This window comes from Stylophora pistillata, chromosome 2, assembly GCF_964205215.1.
Source record: "Stylophora pistillata chromosome 2, jaStyPist1.2, whole genome shotgun sequence".
In the NCBI taxonomy this organism is placed as follows: Eukaryota; Metazoa; Cnidaria; class Anthozoa; order Scleractinia; family Pocilloporidae; genus Stylophora; species Stylophora pistillata.
In genome coordinates this window covers 39,026,698-39,045,845 of record NC_142520.1, presented here as the reverse complement: position 1 = coordinate 39,045,845, position 19,148 = coordinate 39,026,698, and the positions used below count along the sequence as shown (strand labels likewise).

The 19,148-nt window shown below is 39.8% G+C and overlaps 2 protein-coding genes and 2 pseudogenes across 3 annotated transcripts in view; 1 reads left to right on the top strand and 3 right to left on the bottom strand.

The window, feature by feature from the left end:
- Positions 1-62: 62 nt before the first annotated feature.
- On the bottom strand, positions 63-2,641 carry LOC111342107 (uncharacterized). Its single transcript, XM_022949153.2, has one exon. It carries the CDS (start codon positions 1,767-1,769, stop codon positions 123-125), a length of 1,647 nt encoding a protein of 548 aa, XP_022804888.2. The 5' UTR covers positions 1,770-2,641; the 3' UTR covers positions 63-122.
- A 683-nt stretch (positions 2,642-3,324) lies between these two features.
- Positions 3,325-4,696, top strand: LOC148739432 (uncharacterized protein KIAA1958-like; annotated as a pseudogene).
- A 6,511-nt stretch (positions 4,697-11,207) lies between these two features.
- LOC148739427 (uncharacterized) overlaps positions 11,208-19,148 on the bottom strand; it is a 91,926-nt pseudogene continuing 83,985 nt past the window's right edge. Inside the window, exon 10 of the transcript XR_015997360.1 lies at positions 11,208-13,166. The product of XR_015997360.1 is annotated as an uncharacterized LOC148739427 (transcript). The remainder of the gene's footprint in view (positions 13,167-19,148) is intronic.
- On the bottom strand, positions 13,080-14,847 carry LOC148739431 (peroxidasin-like). Its single transcript, XM_088751216.1, has 2 exons — positions 14,200-14,847; positions 13,080-14,101 (listed from the first exon to the last, which is right to left on the bottom strand). Exons 1-2 carry the CDS (start codon positions 14,744-14,746, stop codon positions 13,614-13,616), a joined length of 1,035 nt encoding a protein of 344 aa, XP_088607342.1. The 5' UTR covers positions 14,747-14,847; the 3' UTR covers positions 13,080-13,613.

The following is a 19,148-nucleotide window of genomic DNA, read 5'->3' as shown; positions in this document are numbered from 1 at the left end:
AATGTTAAAACTGATGTAAAATTGTAGCTCAGAGATTATATACAAATAATGTGATAACTTCATTAGAATAATGAGCGTTCATTGTTATTGGTGTTTAGCATGTCAGATCGTGCAGTATATGTTTAAATAAATACTTTTGCACGTATTGAGTCAGACTGCGTGTTTAGCTTTGGTTTTTGTTCGCGAATGAATAACATTTCGTGAATTAGGCAGTCCATTTTCCCGCGGCATTTCTTGAGAACGGAAAACATTTCCTCTAGGCTAGTGGACGCTACACTGTGGGCTTCTTTCAGATGCTTGCCAATGACAGAGGCTTTATGTTCTTCTATGCGTTGATGAAGATGGCGTGTGGTATAACCGATATAATCCGCATCGCACGAATCACATTTAAAAGTGTAAACAACGCATTGGTGGTTAATTAAAGCGGGCTTCTCTTCTTGTATCTTGAGCTTTCCCTCGATCTTACGACTCGTGAAAACTGGTTGTAGGACAGTTCCGATTTTCCGGCCAAGATCTTTCAGCTGATGTCTTACTGTGTCGGCCGATTTTTGGTCTTTAAATGGTAAAGTTATTCTGACAGGTTTTTGTGTAGCCGCGTCAAGTTCAGTTGGGGTTTCGTGACGGCTTTGGATCGTAGAACTCGTGTACCAGGCGATAGCTGAGTTGATGAGTTTCACTGGGTACTTAAGCTTAGTAAACATCCGCTTGAGATGCTGGCATTCCTTCGTAAAAGATTCTTTCGTTGATGACAGGCGGTAAGCTCGGTTCAGCATTGTATTCAGCAGAGATCTTTTGTAACGCTGATCGACATGGCTCTGGTAATGTAAGAGCAGTCCTGTATCAGTTGGTTTATGATATACGCTTGTTGTCAGGTGGCAACCGTTTTTCTCAATCATCATACCGAGGAATGTAAGCTTGTTGTTTTCAGCAATTTCCATTGTGAACTGTATGGCAGGATGGCATTCGTTCAATGTTGAAAGGAAAGCTGTTGCGGCTTGAATATTTGGCATCGTGGCTAATGTGTCATCGACGTACCTTTTGTAGAAACTTGGTAACTTGTTGTTGCGATCCAGTTGTTCTTCAATGGAGCACAGGAGAACGTTTGCCATAAGGGGTCCCAGGGGCGAGCCCATGGCCACACCGTCCACCTGCTCATAAAGTTGACCGTCGAACTGAAATAGCTGATCTTTGGTTGCTATTCTTAAAAGTTCGGTAAGACCTGTCTTTGTGAGGTTGAGACCATGCGTTTCATTAAACCAGTTGTTTTTAAAGGCTTTTTCAGCGATGATCTCAATAGTCTCGTCGAGTGGCACGTTGGTAAATAAAGCACATACGTCATACGACACGAGAATGTCATTCGGGTTGAGTGGTGTTTCCCTTATCACTTCGGCGAAGGAGAAGATATCGCAGATAGTGTGCTGATTTAATGAAAGGGGCTTAAGCTTCTCTTCAAGCCACTTGGCCAGGGCGAAGTTGTAGGTCCCAGTCGATGATAATATCGGTCGCATTGATAGTTGCTGTTTGTGAGTCTTTGGAAGACCATAAAGGTGAGCAAGCCGGGAACCTTTGCGACAAACTGTGTCAGCAATCGGCTTTAACAGGATTTTTCTGACGACGGACTCCAGCTGTTTTTCTTTTTGTAGTAAGGGATGGTAGTGTTTAGGAGGCCGGCCGCGTGTTTTTGGTCTTTCTGTGTTGATAGGGGTGAACTTCGTTGTGTCTTTGATGGAAGCATCACTTAGTAGACGGATGTACTCTGTCTTGTCCATTACTACTACGCCAGATCCTTTGTCGGGTTTTGTAATGACAATGTCTTCCCTTCGTCTAAGTTGATTTATGGCTTGTTGCAGTGCTTTGGGTGGTCTTGGGCCTCTCCTTTGAATATAATTCAGGGCAATCGAGCGAAGAGTCGCGGCGGCTAATTCTTTTTGGTCCTCCGGTAATGTGGGTTCAAAGTCGCCAGTAAGCTTTTTCAAAGCTGGCTTTTACATCACGAGCTGGCACAGGTTGAGCGATGGAGAATTTCAAACCACGGCAGAGAACTAACTTTTCAAAGAATGACAGTCGGTACGATGAGATGTTTGTAATGTGTTCGTCAACGTCAAATTCCTTGTTAATTAACCTTGCAATCTTGCTCGTGTGGTTGGTCATTACGTCTTCGTAAAGTTTCTTTCGAAGATCTGTCATAACGCGTAAGGTAAGCATGTACTGTAGCGGTGAACATTGTTGGCGGATTTCGTCATAGATGGTGTTCATTTCCATCTTTAACATAGCATTCTGTTTCACTTTTGATCTTAGCTCCTCGGCGATGACATTTGTTGAGAACGCTTTCGATGATTGTTGCCAGTTCTTCGACTTCGTCTGGTCGACTTTGGCGAAGGTTGGTGTAAGATCTACATTCTGGCAAAGGCGAAGAAATTCAATGGCTCCATCACATTTGATTTGCTTACTGCTTAACTGTTCAAGACGCCTGAACAAGTGCAGTCGATTCTCCCGTTTTAGAATTCTAATCAGAGAATGTTTAGAAATACATTTGATAATAAAAATTAACGGTAAAAAACTACGACGTTTCGAAGTCTGCATGACCTCATTATCAAGTAAAATGTTAAAACTGATGTAAAATTGTAGCTCAGAGATTATATACATTATTTGTATATAATCAGAGTTATCACATTATATACATTATTTGTATATATACATTATATACATTATTTGTATATAATCAGAGTTATCACATTATTTGTATATAATCTCTGAGCTACAATTTTACATCAGTTTTAACATTTTACTTGATAATGAGGTCATGCAGACTTCGAAACGTCGTAGTTTTTTACCGTTAATTTTTATTATCAAATGTATTTCTAAACATTCTCTGATTAGAATGAGGAATTTACACTTAAAACAAACAACCAATCAGATTTCAAGGCTTGTTTAAAGTGACCAATCAAATTGCAGGAAAATGAAAAACAAGGAGTATCATCTGGCAAATTTTGCAACTTTTGTTTCCAAAACTCTTATTTTTTTCCCCCAAAAATGGATGAGTTTAATTTCATCCAGTTTTTGAATGATGACAATGAGATTCTTCAGGCTGAAGACCAACATGCCAGGGACTTTCCCACTTTTTGTCTACATTTTGGTGAATATTTTGACGATTTTGTACCTTCTCAAGCTCAAAATCCGCGCGATCCCGAGTCCACCGAGTCAACAACAAACGAAGAAAATCAAAAGCCACTACAAGAGTTGGATATTGCAAGATTTCCCATCATTTCAAGCGATAAAATACATGAGCGTAAGTCTGTCACTTCCAATAAAAATACGTCCCGCTCCACAAAACAATGGATGAATGTTTTCAGAAGCTGGTGTCAATGCCGCCACCTTGAATAAGTCTCCATCGAAACAATGGCGCCTGAAGAACTTGACGAAGTCCTGAGTAAGTTTTACGCCGAAGTAAGAAAAAAGGACGGAGATGATTACGAGCCAGAATCCCTTAAAGTCATGCAGAGTGCCATAGAAAGATATCTAAAGGAGAACAACTATCCATTGAGCATCGTGCAATCGAGGGAGTTTCACTCCTCACGAGAAATCCTCAATGCGAAAGCAATTTCCCTGCGTCAACAAGGAAAGGGAAAGAGACCCAACAAAGCTCAGCCAATCACATCTGAAGAAGAGTCAGCCCTGTGGGAAAAAGGTCAGTTGGGCGATTTTAATGGAAAGGTCTTGACCAATGTCAACTTTAAAAATTTGACGGAACAACTGGGATTTCGTGGTCGCCAAGAACACTACGATGCGTACGTGGAAGATGTAATTATAAGACAGTGAGAAAATGGAACTGAAGTTGTTGAGTTCAAAGAAGGTCCCACCATATGGTCCCACTAAAACACGGAGCGGTGGTCTCACCATCAGGCGAAGAACAACACCGCAAACAATGTTCAGCACCGATGGCGGAAAAAGCGATCCAGTGCGGCTATTCAAGCTTTGGTTGTCCAAGCGACCGGAAGGAATGAAGAACACAGGGCCACTCTATCTAAGCATCATAAATCGTCCTAAATCAGCAGATGTTTGGTATACCAAAGTTCAAATGGGACAAAACACCATCGGCAATTAAATGAAATCTATGGCCTCTTGTCTCAGGACGATTAAGAAGCTGACGAACCAAAGCATGAGGAAAACATTGGTATCAAAACCGAAGAAATCAGGTCAACCGCGCAATATCATCTGTGAAATAACAGGCCATGTACGTGAATCTTCGTTAGACGACTACGATAAAATAGACAAGAATCACAGGAAAGAACTGTCTCACATTATCAGTGGATATAAAGACGTGTCAAACGAAAATCAAGCAAACGAAGTCACCCGCCAAAACACTGCATATCAAGCCTTAAATCAGGAGATTGCAGTCCAAAATAAACGAACACCTCTGGTTCCTATTTATCACGTCCAACAACAAGGCCAAATGTATCAGGCCATGGGTTCCAATCGTGGTTTTCAGCCAGCTGAATTTTCAGGATTTCAACCACGTTTTCCATTACAGTCTCCGCAGTACCGCATGGAAGCCTTCAGTTGTGCTGCTCCCGTTCCATCGCAGAATAACACAGGCTGAACCTTCAATTTCTTCTCCAGAGACAGCCAGAATTCTCCACCCCAACCACAGAAGAAACGAAGGGCTTACATCATTGAATCACACGACGAGGATTGAACTTTAACGCTTCACTATTTTTCTGAGTTATTGAGGACTTCTCGAATTTGTTGAATGATACTTGTCTTTCTTTAGATACGCTTGACTGAGTTTTTGACACATGACGTCAAAGTCTTTCTGTTTTGCATACAAAATAAGATGTAAATGTGTTTCCGTTTCCGCTTTTTATTTAAAAACCGGCTCAGTTCTGCACCAATAAAATATTTGAATTGACCAAGTTCTGTATTTTGGCGATTTCAAAATGGATGTAATAAAGTGGTAATTGAACCTCGTGTCGTGCAATTTTGGTCTGAAATCATACTTGTGATTTCAAATTGAACTCGCGCTGCGCGCTAGTTCGATTTTGAAATCACGCGTATGATTTCAGCCCAAATTGCACTCCACTCGAGTTCAATTACCATTATTTATTATATGGCTGTGTCTCACAAGGACTGGGAACTACCGAATTCACAAATTTGATTGGCTGAAAACAATATTTAAAGCGGTCTAGATTTTTCGGCATCTAGACCGGTCTAGAAAAAAAAGGTACAAAGAATATAAAAAATTGGCAAATTAGACACGACCATATAATAAACATCTTATCAACCGAGCTAGGTTGGTCTGTATGGGAGAATCTTGACCTCGGTCGCTGGTACAGACCTCACTGCGTTCGGTCTGTACGGGTGACCTCAGTCAAGATTCTCCCATACAGACCTCCCACTCGGTTAATAAGAACTAAGTAATCTTATTCTATTTAGCTTTTCCCTTCCCTTTGCTTGGAGTGGGCACTTCGGAATCTTGTGCCACATCTACTGCTTCATTGTTGGACTGATAAAGTGGCAACTGGAAAATTATTCCACCATTATTATAATCTTACCCTAGCTGCATCCAGTGCCTGACCTGCTCATAAGACTGGCTGCTATAATTTGCCAATGGATTAAAACTCCTGGCCAATCACCAGGATTCATCTTAAGTTGTTCAAAGTTGTAAAATCCGTGAGTTTTGCAATGAAAGACAATTATTGCAACTTTTTGGTAAAGTAAACTCAGTTCAATTACCACACTGGTGGTGTTTATAACAAAATGGTCAACCAGTTTATAACAGTTTTGTTTATTTAAATGATTTTGCCAAGGTTTTACCCAGGACAAATTTTATCAGCAATGCCATTGAAAATTTGTTTGCTTCAGCCAAAATTTGTCAAGCCACAACAAACCATCCACACTTGTAAAGTAATTAAAATTTGTACAAATAAACAATTTTTTTGCTAGTGCAGATAGGCCCTTAAATACAAATTTTGTGGCTCGTCTACCTAAAGACTCCCTTAGTAGTATTAAAAACTTGTGAGTAAAAATGATATCCTATTCCTAACAAGTGGTTGTCGCATATATCACCATAAACTAAATCAAAATTAATAAGGAAGCCAACACTAATACAGGGATCTTTAATTAACAATTGGTTCATGCTTTAGCATGCACTATCAAGTTATGGAGCACACAGGAAGTTTGGAGACCATGAAAGAAGCGTAAGAGTTGCCCGAGGCGATAGCCGAGGGCAACTCTAGCTTCTTGAGTGCTCTCCGAACTTCCCACGTGCTCCATAACTCGATAATGCACAGCTGAAAGCATGAACCAATTGTTTTAGAACATAGCCGGTGGAATTGTGCATCAAATCCGACGTGAGAAACGGAAACAATATCAGTTGAAGCAAATCGTGACGGCACTGATGCCAAGTCTCCTTTTCCGTTGTTTTTCTCTTTTCTGCCTCATTAAGAACTCTAGCCCAAGGGAAGAGGTTGAAACATTGTCTTTGTTTTCCAACTAGTAGGCCAAGTTTCTGTTTGTATCCATTATTGTCCCGAAATATATTATTTTTCCCCGCGCTAACAATGGCTGCTCGCGTGAAACAAAAAATCTCTGGCGAAGCGATTTGCTGACGCTGTCAGCGTGCACTATCGGGATTTTGAGCACGCTTACAAATAATTATTGAATTTGATTGTGCGGTTCTGCTAGCTGTGTTCTAAATTAGAAATAAAACATCCATTCATGAAGTTTAAACAATAAGAGTTTTCAGTAAATTAAAGTTTCCAGTAAGTCGTAAAATGGGAAGTTTCAAATACTTCCCACAGCATTGCAGTAATCAATTCCTTTTTTGAATGCTTTTGCTAAAGCGAGGGTGAAAACAGTTCTGTATATGGGAAGATTTAATTATTTCAAGACCATCTAAATTGCTCACGTCAGTTCAAATTGATATAAAAATGTGCGGAAACTTTCGTTCATTAAATAGAGGTGAAAATTTAATGAAATAGGCTTATCTGTGCGGAAATAAACTCAGACAGGAATGTTTTACATCGCTGTTGATGTTCCCGTTTTCAAAATAACCTCGCCTCACAATAAACTGATGGTGGTCTCCTAATATGTTATTTTATACCGTGCCTTACCTTGAAATCTAATTTTGATCAGGTCCAACGGATGCAGCACAAGAGTTGAAGTGACCCCTCCGGACACGCCGGCTACAAGATGCTCGTAGCGAATGAACCGAGTGATTGAAGGCGTTTTTGAAGCTGTTCGACGGTCAGAAATTGCTTGTTGCTCACTCATGTTGTTTTAAATTGAATATACACTCTGACCTCATTATTACGTGTAAGGAAACCAATAACGGTTCACACGATCACATTCGCAATTATTTCATCAGCTTCGTCCGCCATGTTGACAAAAGGTTATTATCAGTTTCCCTCTGCCCCTCTTGACCGGTGGTGTGCGCACTCTGATTGCGTTGCATCATGGTCGTAAAACAAAAATTGAGCATTGCGCGTTAGAGTAAACATCTTTGGTGGCAGCGAGATGCGGCGTGAATATACGTGGATTGTGATGGGGATTCACTGTCTGTTGCTACTCCTTCGAAAGTTAAATCGTTTGACGAGCCTGCGCGACTCCTGTCATTCTTCCGTGACGAATTCGTTCTTAGGAGGCAACTGACGTTATTTAGAAAGATTCGAAACTGCAATCTGCCTAAGAATCTCGACACAAATGGCAACAGTTACGCTCACAACCGATGGCGGGATGAGTAATTTCAAAGTCAGTAGTTATATTCCAAGACGCGAGTTATTCAACTGTGAATTGACCCTTGACATGCAAACGCATATTAGAGAGAAAGAGACCTTGTAATACACGAACTTTTTCCACTTAGCGTAAATAAGGGATTTGTAAAAGGAGAAGCCCCACGCCTCCTAAGAACGAATTTGTCGCGCTCCACCTTTAGTAAAAGCGTACAGAGTTTCAAAATACCCTTCGAGAATAGAGGAAACCTACATGAGGGTTTTGAGAACGTATCTCTGGAGTTATTACTTCAAAGAAAATAGCACGCGCACAAAAGAAAATATTGCCTTTTGTAGCACAATCTCATCCGGCTTCGCCAAAGAGAAGTATGACACCTCAAAACTGACCCATATTATCACATCGCAAAGGAAAGTCATCAAAAGATATCCTAATAACAGCTAAACGTTGAGAGTAGAAGGTTTAAAAGCGCTAGCGAATGGTAGGAGACGCACTGGCCTATCAACACCTTTCAACAGTAGACTGCGTTTTGCTTTCCGGCTTTCCGCCGTGTCGCCTCATGCAAGGTGGAGGTTTTCATGGATCAAGAGACTCTTTTCATTGTTCTAATTAAACTGTCCTTCATTCAGTTATCAAGATAGAAGATTTACCCCACAACACTCGCTATTATTTAATTTTCCTTCACTTAGGAAAGTGGATTTACAACACGATTGATAAATGCCCTTGCAGTAGTAACGCTATGTAACGCAACACACTAAACGAAACAATGGGCCTTTTCGCTCCACAAAAGTCTCAAACACTATCACTTAAAATGCCTAAAACATTTGTACCATTGGAGTGCGTTTTAGCGCGTTTGGTCAGAGCTGCTGAACAAGGATCAAAGTGGCCATATAAATCTTTGAAAGGCTTTAAACTACGACGTACAACGAATTTGATCTGCTCGAAAACCGGTCTAATATTACATGCTAAAACACAGTGCTTGCGTTTGTTCTTGAGAACGATATAATACGAGACAAATACGCACGAAAAATACTTCTACACGTTCGGACTATATCAAACTATGATCACCTATAGTGAAAGGATAAAGAAATGGCCTTACTTTTACGGAATATTCAGTCAAACTCTACCCATTTCTACCGCTTTTACCGCCATATTGAAAATAACGCTACCACAATGCAATGCAATCGACGTGCGCACACCGCCTGGGTGAATGGATACCGAACAGAAATAGTAAGAGTACATCTTATTAGACGTTTTATTGTGTAGCATAGCCGAGTATTTTTTCGATTTGTGCCGTATTTTGACGAAAATAATATGAATAATATACAAACAACGATGATTAAGAATAATCCGAGATACGACACACCAAAACGTTTAGTAAGTTATTTATTATTCAACACGCCAAATTGTTAATTGAGTGAGGGCCAATTTCACGGATGTTTATTTAAGAGGAGTGCGTGACAGAAGTATGCGAAACGGAACGGAATTGACGCGTTGTCGCGTTGCTATTTCTATTTTCTTCAGTAAATAATGAAATTTCATTGTCGTCTAACTGCGTTCTTCGTTCGATTTATCTGATAAACTTGGATCAATATTTGCTAGCCATTCTGACTCGTCGTCGTCAGAAAAATGATTTAAATTGTACGCCAGTATTTTTGGAACTCCAATCCAATTCGTCGCTTGCGCGGGAAAACCTGTCTAACCGGTTCTATGGAATACAAATACCGCGTGATATTTGCTCTCGTCTTAGGTGTTATTTGCGCTCTACGGAGTGTAGTTGGGTAATAATAGTAATTTAGTTGTTATGGTCGAAGTCCATAAAAACGCAGAAGAAAGAACGAGGTTAAGATCCAAAATTGCGCAAGATCAAAGCAGGAATCCCGAGTGGTCAAGACGGGCCCATCTTGACCGCTGGGGTAGGCAATCAGAGTACAGGACTTGCTCCATCATGCCCGTGGGCGCTGCAAACTATATAATAAATCGTATTACTAAAGTATTAAGGAAGCTAACCAGTTTAACTAATCATGTTAAATTCGAAATTTATCCTTAAACAAGGCGATCAAAGTAGGAGATAAATAACCTCAGCCAATGAACTCCATAGGAGAAAGTTGGTTACACAACATCTCCATGCTTTTTTACAGCGTTTCGCGTGCTGCATCGACGTCTTTGTTGAAAGGTTTATTATACTTAAGGTTATCGTGCACCTTAATGGGTCTCTCGCGTGCAAGCGATGTACGTAGCGCGTGCGCTTTCAACTGTAGATATCTAAACCACTATATTAAATTAAAGCTTATAGAACTGGCTATCGGACTATACCAAAAATTTTGAAAAAAATTAATTGTTGAATTTTTCACGACTCCTAAACGGCGAGCGCCCGGATCACCTTTTAAGAGCTACAAGTCAAAGGGAATTTGTTCGATTGCTCTCAAATTTTGACAGTAGCTAGTTTTACATATAAACAACAAAACTTTGTCTCCAAATTTTTTATTTCTAAATACTTTTTTTTCAAGAGCGATTTTTGTACGATCACTCCACACTTTTTTAATCCTATTTCAAAAATGTTCTGTAAATTTTCACTGAAATTAAATATGGCAAATCGCAGACACGTTTTTTAGCGCTTTGGCCCCAGAAATGGAGGAACACATTCAATAAGCGAAAAAAAAATTCGTTTTAACATGTGACGTTCAAAAGGTGATTCGGGCGCTCGCATTTAAAAGTCGTGAAAAATTCGACAATTTAACTTTTTTCAAATTTTTTGGTATAATCTTATAGCCAGTCCTATAAGCTTTAATTTGATTTTGGTGTTTAGATATCTACAGTTTAAACCGGACGCGCTACATCACTTGCATGCGAGACACCCCTGAAGGTGCACGGTAACCTTAAAGCCACAAGCAGGTCCTCTATGGTGTAAAAGCCATGTTTTTCAATCAACCCAAGTACTTTGTGTTGACTCAGAGTATACAATGGTTTATAGAAGAAAGTTTAAGGTATAAAAATGCCCTTCTTTTTTATTCTGTCCACTGCGCACTGTCCTAATCGGCTAATGGTTAACAAGGATATTATTTGGTTACGATGAATATATGAAGTTCCATATATTTTGAACTGCGGTTATAAATACGTATGATGCACGATCCTCGCAGTAAAGAGCGCTATTTATGCAATACGCTATTTATGCAATACAGGTAGAGAGCGCTATTTATGCATCACGGGTTTATTACGAATCAACTTAACGGCCTGCTCCCAGTTGGCTTGTTAGCTCAATGGTAGAGCGCTGCACTAGTATCGCAGAGGTCAGTGGTTCGAATCTCGTACAGGCCTGATTTTCTCAGGTCTGACTTTCGCTACTGCATAAATAGCGCTCTCTACTGCGAGGATCGTGCATCATACGTAAGGAAATTATTACTAGTTACTCGAGTTTCACGCTCTAGGCGATCATCAGACAGAGCGTGAAACTCGAGTAACTAGTAATAATTTCCTTCTTTCACGTTTGTATTTTGCTCTGCACATTTCTGCATCGAGCACTTCCAGGATGAGTGAAACAACTTTATTTCTTGTTTATTCGTTTATATATATTAGATATAAATATATATATATATATATATATATATATATATATATATATATATATATTTAACAATTATTCCACGAGCGCGCGCTGGATATGAGATGATAGATTGCCAACTAGGCGGGTAGCGCCAAGTTGGCCATAATCATCTCATATCCAACAAACGCGAGTGTAATAATTGTTTTATTAAAAACGCTACATTGAATTATTAAATTTTATTACATTTTTAGCTCCCTTTCAATTTTAAGCTTATGCGTACGCTTACTTTATCGTAGTTTATGGTATATTGGCTCATATACCATAATGGCTAAGCCAATGAAAAGTCTTGAATTGCATTATCCAATGATCCAGCTTTTAATAAATATATATATCCCGCTCAGGGCAAATTTTCTTTTCAAACATTTATTCTATTTATATATATATATCTTTTTATATATAGATATATATATATCTTTTTATATATAGATATATGTTTTTTTTAATACTAATGAAAAGAAATTAACCGGTATCCGTATTTGACCATTAGCCGTACCTGAAAGCCATCACCCCATTGAGGCTCTCCTACAACTTGCCCAAATTGTGATTCATAATTTCCCTTGTGGCTGCTATAAGTAGAGTAAATTTACGTGTGTCTAGATTACATTCGGCAGATGGATTTGAGCTATTATCGGGCCCGCGCGCTGGTACGCACGGGGGAGGGGGAGAGGGAGAAGTAGGCTTTCCCCTTGTGATATCGATACCTTTATATCTTGAAATAGGAGAATAAAGGATTATATCTTAATCGCTTTTAGAAGTAATAGACTAATCAACAACAACAAGAAAAAGGGCATACATATCTTGATTTGCTTTTATCTGTTCATGTTAAAACTTCTTCGCGAAGAACTTATGAAAGAGACCCAATCGCTTTAAGATAACGTTATCTAATCCGTAAGTAATATCGCTCAATCCTTGCTTTCATGAAGAACAATTGAAGGAAGCTCTTTCATTGTTCTATAATTTGCACCAAGCCGTCTTCTTCCACGTTGCCTCCAGTCATACCATGGCAATTTATCCCGGCGCAATACGAACCACCTCCCCCTCCGGCTTGTTTATCTTTGATACCGCTGCCTCCTCCAGAGTACCCTCCACCTCCACCCGATGCGCCGTTATCCTCCGCTCCTCCTCCACCACCACCAAACCCTCCTACTGCTCCTGGTGCTGGTCCGCCGTTACTTCCACTGTTCATAGCTCCTGCTTGACCTCCTATCCAGCCTTGAGCACGCGACCCACCCCCCCTCTCCGTGCTCAGGTCCTTTTCTAGAACAACTTTGGCCATTCCAGCCCGCACCCACTCCCCCATGGTAACTAGCGTCATCATTGTTACATTCTCTCGGCTGACCCATGGTACCACCCTTCTTTGCATGTGCTGGATCGTTCCCCTCACTACTGGTTCCACTTGTTCCTGCCTGACCATCCACACCATGATATCCACCAGACGCGCCCCCTCCTCCTCCAGCAGCTAAAAACAGCAAATCATTTGTGGTATAAACAAAACTTCCTCCCCCTCCCCCAGTGCCAGCGTTGTCTTCGACAGACGGTCCGAGCTCAGCTGCTGTCATGGTCGTGCTTTGGCCACCTTTCACCTCCACTGAATCTCCTCCTCTCTGCCCCACAATAATAATTAGGACAGTACCTTTGGTCAGTCGAAATGTCCCCTCTATCGCTGCACCATAACCGCCGTAATAAGTTCCTGGTCTGTATCCATAATTGTAAGAATGTGTCCCTCCCCGAGCACCAAAGGCTTTGATGAGATATTTAGCTGTTCTTGTAACGGTGAATTTCTGAATGATACCGAGTCTCCCTTTGCGGCCATCAGGCGTAAACGAAAGGAGAGCTATAAGAAAATGACGTAATATGTACTTACTGACGTAATGGGAGGGTCGGACGGGAAACTATTCGGCTCGAGGTCGTAACGCTGAGATCTCGGTAGTTAGGGTAAAAAGGATACAGTGTTTTAACAAATACGTTAATCGGACTCGTGTGGGTAAAGTTATTCCAGTTACTGAGTTCTTCGTCGTTACTTAGTTAAGAAGGCTTCGTTTAAGAGGCAGTTAGAAAAATTTCATTGTTTTGGCCAAAACTCAGTGCAAAACCGAAAATAAAATGTTTATTAAGTTCCGAACTTTACAGACGGAGAAGTGATCATAATCGTGTGAAACGGCCAGAAAGTTTGTATCGAACATGGATGCAAAAAAAAAAAAAAAAAACAATCACCCTGTTCAACCAACCTTTCACCTTCAGTGATGTTCTTGCCTCGATTGTAAATTGCGGACTTTTGGCTTCACACACATAAATTCCTGAGTCTGATTCTCTCAGAACTGAAATAGTTAATAGTTAGGGTTCCTTTGTCTACTTTCATTCTCTTTTCGTCCCAGGCCCCCCTTGCTCGCTTCCAAGAGACGAGAGGAACAGTCTCCCCTGTGGCAGAACAGTTCAGAGACACTGACCCACCAACCCCATTGGTGAGCATGTCGGGTGGCTTTGAGACAAATTTTGGTGCCGACCAAACAAACAAGGTCGTAACTGCGGAACCTTCTCCAAGATGGTTTCTGGCTCTGCATTCGTACGCTCCAGTGTCCTTTTTTTCCACATCAACCACTGTCAAATCCTGCTGATTGTAATCTGCCCTCTTTTGAGCCAAGGCACCGGTCAATCTCTTCCACGACACGACTGGTTTTGGAAAGCCGGTCACGTGACATTTAGGTAGCGTAATATTTTGTCCCACCCTTGCATGAGTGGGACCTGAAGCAAGTTGAACATGTGGTTTGGCTAAATGGAGTCGATTTAAATAATTGATATTAAAGAATAGTAAAAAACAGATGATGAAATAAATTCACACCCAGTTTCTTCTGCATGCCCATTCCTACCTTCAACAATTAGCTTCGCAGACTGACTCTCGGAACCAAGAACATTTCTTCCAACGCAAGTGTAATTTCCAGCGTCGCTAAGAGTCACGTGATGGAATTCTAATCTCCCACCCCGAGCGCCAAGGTGAGAATTACTTTGGAGATGAGTGCCATTTGTCCCCACCCACGTCATAGTCGGTTGAGGATTTCCACTTACCGAACATTGGAACACTGCACTTTGATTTTCTCTGAGTGTTTGCTTCATTGGAGAAACAACAACTACAGGGAGAGAGATAGGTTCCCCAGGTTCTCCCTTAGCTCCGGGTGGGCCCCTGGGACCCGGAACCCCTGTGATACCCTGTGCACCCTTTTGACCTGGTGGTCCGATATTTCCTTGCTTTCCGGAAGGCCCTGGTTCTCCTCTAAAACCGCGTGACCCTTTCCTTCTTGTAGATCCACGCGGACCTCTCCTTCCCCGTGATCCTTTTGGTCCTTGCAATCCTGGTGGCCCCTGTACGCAAATTTGTTCTTTGGGCGAACAAAATGATCGTGGTGACCATGAATTCATGGTCTTGTTTATCTCACTTCTAACCACCTCTATCGTAACTTTACCAGGGTTGGCTCCTTTCTCAGGTAACTTGAAATGGCGACGGCTTCTGGCGTTAACTGGAAATAGTTTTTTTTTTTCAAAAAGTGTTTGAAAATTAAAGCGGTAACACTTTTAAATCTCCTTATTAGACAATAATCTCAACAGTGGTTTATTTATACAACCTTTGGCTCCAAACCAGATTCGTCTAAATGACGGTTACCAGGTTCTTACTAAGCTTTCCGTCGCTGAAAATTTGTGCAGGAAAATAATGAAAGGAGGCTGCTATATTCTCGAGCAAACACTGATTTTCTTTTGCTCGCTTTTACGTGTACGATCGCCTCGTTTAAACGAGAACCTAAATTAAGCTCAACCTTTCCTTGTGGCACGCAAGAGTACTTCACGTTTTTCCACCCCCCCCACCCCTCCCCACACCCATTCCTCACGTTTCAAAACGTTTAGCTATCCAAGACCTTTTTGTGCTGTTATTATGATAAACAGCAGACGTCGCACTGTTGTTTTAGTCATTCAAGGATGGACCCTTCATATTCCTGAAGGGTTTATCTGGCCAACAATACATCAAATATATTAATCCAAGTTAGGGAAAAAGGGATATCTTTGAATGATCAATTGCATAATGTTACTCATATGATTGCTCTCTTGAGCTTTTACAACGGTGACCGCTATTACTTTTTCGCTATCGACCCCTCAGAAATGAGTTTATGTAGTTACTAAAATAGACAAATTCATTAGCCACTTTAAGTACCATTGTGACTCCCAATTTCTTCACCAAAGTAAGCCTCGGCAAAATTCAGGGGATCGAAAAGAGTTCGCCAGGAAAATTGTATTTCGTATCGTTGTCGAAGCGAGGGTCCTTTACTAAGTTATAAGTTGACGAGAGAAAGCATACTACCTTCGGTCATATCTCTACTCTCCTGAGCAATATTGCCATCAAAGTTCCCGACAAAACCAGTGCTTTCAGAAGGTTGAGTACCTGCTGCTTCGGTAGAATCCCTCATGGATTCATGTATTCGCCCCACTTCCGCCATAACATCTTCAACATTATGAACTCGCTGGTTTATGATCTCAACACGAACCAAGGCGGTAGTACAGATCAATAAACATACGAACGATACTGGAAAAGCAAACTTGGATAAACAGCTGGGCACATCACCAACAGAAGGGCGATCTTGTTTTTGAAACATAATAAAACGCTGTTAGGATTGAACCGACTTGTAACGCTCCAACATGTTTTGAAAACCAGCCGAGACACGTACGATCGCGAAATGTAATACTGACATTCGAATCGCTTGTTGACAAAAGTGCAGATTAACTTCCTTTCTGTCACGTTGACATCAAAAGTCAACACACGGGATATTGAGCCATTAAAAATCCATATTTTAGAATTCTAAATTTCCATACCCATAGTGTAAATATGGATAAATAGACACAAGAATCTTGCCTTAAAGCGCGGCCTGTCGAGTTCAATTTTAACCTCTAGATTAACATTCCAATTCTCCACACTGTTACCCGATCATTTTCTATGCCTGTGGTGAGCAGAAACTGCTTGAAAAGTAAGCTCAATGATTATTATTTCATCTCGCTAGGCTTTAGACTGAGCTTCTATGAGGAAAACGCTCTCTCTCTCTCTCTCTCTCCAGATTCAAGGCTGAGTATCTGCTACCTTTTCTCCTCTTCTTTTTTTGATATAAAATTTTCCAATATTTTCCCGTTTTTACAGTGGAATATATCAGTCTATTTTTCACTTAGAATACTTCTATTCAAAGTTACCGACCAATACGAAATTTTAGTCAGTATATCAATCTAAACACGACCAATGTAGCAAATACTCAATCTTTGGTACACATATCGAAAAAATCACGAAAATAAAAAATTTTGACGGACGTCTTTAAAGGTCTTCAAGTTCTTTTTTATTGCCGTAAAACCCCTTTGGGATCCGGAATATTTTACTTTCTACACCATCTTAATTTTAGAACAAAACTGCGTTCCCACATATAGTATCATTTTGACTTAACAAGTCAGATTTTTTGAGAAGGTCAATTATCTTTTTTCTTTATAAAATCATTATATTTTACTTTAAATTCGTTTTTATGGAAGGAAAGTTCTGCGCTTGTGAAAGAAAACATGTTAAACATGTTTTTCAATTATATGTCACAATTAAAAGATTTTATTGCACAAAAACCACTCCGTAGCAAATAACCATTTAACGTAGCAAGTACCCACTTTATGTAGCAAATACCAATTTCTACTTCTTTTGCTCCAGAGAAACATTTTCTTTGGTAAAAGATTAAGTTTTAAGGAACTATTTGGGTATTGCTTGAGAACAATCTATCCCTCTGTATTTTTCAATTTAAAAAAGCTTACACGCGCATTTTTGTAAGAAATAGTTTCGTTTCCAAATGGCTGAAATATTAAGCAATTAAAAGTGTTGTGGAAAGGATTTTGTTATGTTTATATTAGTTAAATCATGATAGCATCTTAATCTTATAAACGCTGCACTTTACATAGGTAGTTTGAACGATTACGAGCGCTTATTGTGGTGTGAAAAATTTCCTTCAAGTGTTACTTTAGATAGCATAACAGGCATCAGCAATCAATCCTTATTCAAATCTGAAAGGGACAAAATTTTTTCCAGTGTTACCCTTGTTTTGCTTTTACTGCATTTATAACTCTGTTGGAATGTGAACCTTATTCTTTTTTCTAGTGTAGGCCGAACGTTAACTTATATCAACTAATTGAGTTTTAAATCGCGCAAAGCTTTGTTACAATGTAATCTTAGTTTTCATTCATGTTTAAACTTAGTTCAGTTTTAAATGCCCGTACGACTCTATTCATACAAGTTTAGTTGCATTTCTGTAAAAGCCTTGTTCCGTTCTATATGCGCGAAAATAACTCACATTGTGACTTTAGCCTATTTCCAGTCTATGTGTGATATAGCTTTAGATGGACTCGTACCTCACTTACAATGTGAGCTTGGTATTCTGTCTAGTTTATGCTTAGTTTAGTTGAGTTTTAAGCGGTACGCATAGCTTTGTTACAATATAAGTTTACTTTTCTCTCTATTGTGATCAGTTTTTAATGCGTGCATAACTCTGTTACAGTGTGAGCTACTTTTTGTATCCAGTATGCGCCTAGTCCAGTTTAAAATACACACATAACTCTCTAACAATGCAAGCTTAGTTTTACTTCCAATGTGCGCTAAGTTCAGTGTTAATTGCACACATTACTAAGATACGTCGGGATCTAAGTCATTCTGGTATACGCCTTGTTCAGTTTCAAAGGTAGGCATTACTCTGTTATAATGTAAACTTACTGTTGTTTCTAATATACCGTTGATTTGAATTTTAAATGCGTGTAAAACTTAGCTATAACGTGGGCTTAGTTTTGTTTACTGTGTCAACCAAGTTCAGTTTTAACTGCTTGCGTAAATCATATATTACAATGTGAGTTTATTTTGTTTCTAGGGTGTATTAAGTTAAGTTTTAAATGAGCTTACAACTCAATTACAATGCAAACTTAGTTTTTTGTGTGCATAACCCAGTTTTAATATCATATGAGCTTCATCAGTCCATGCCTAGTTCAGTTTTAAATGTGAATATTGCTCAGTTAGAATGTGAGCTTAGTTTTGTATGCAGTGTAGTCCTAGTTCAGTTTTAAATTCTCGCGTTTAAGTCAGTTCCAATGCGGGCTTAGTTTCAGGCTTTAGCCTAGTTTCCAACACACCCAGTTTCAGATGAACACATATAGTTCATGAGTTCTTTTTCCTATATGACTGCAACACTTAATAATAACGTACTGCTTCATTCACAATTGCTTGTTTTTCGCCTGATGCTTGATTCATTCACTCTTTACATTTCCTTATGGTCTTTATTTGCTACGTACTATACTTTAGATAGCATTTAGCAAGTGCAGAGAAACAGGACCACAGAGAGTCTTATCTAACGAGCTTGTTTCCTTTAAGATACATTAAGCAATAAAGTATTAAGAAAAGATAGACGTAGAAAGCTTGTATTTTAGGGCTTATTTTACAGGCTGATAGTAATCGAAGCGTCCCTTTTTAAATGATAAACACCAACTATTCCCTTAGTTATACCAACAAACGAACGCAGTCTTCAACCAACATGGGTATTGGGCATTTATCTTCCTAGGTAAGGGTATTCCCAAGCTGGGCTAGGGAGAAACAACAAAAACAGGACTACAACAACAATAACACCAGTAACAATGTATTCGTTAGCTACTTCACGTCAAAGAAATTGATATATCATTGGGATTAAACCCAACTGATTTTGAAACGAAATTCAAGTTGAAATCTAAGAATAGAATTGAAATTATCTGAAGAAAACAGTTCCAGTCCTTTAACTCT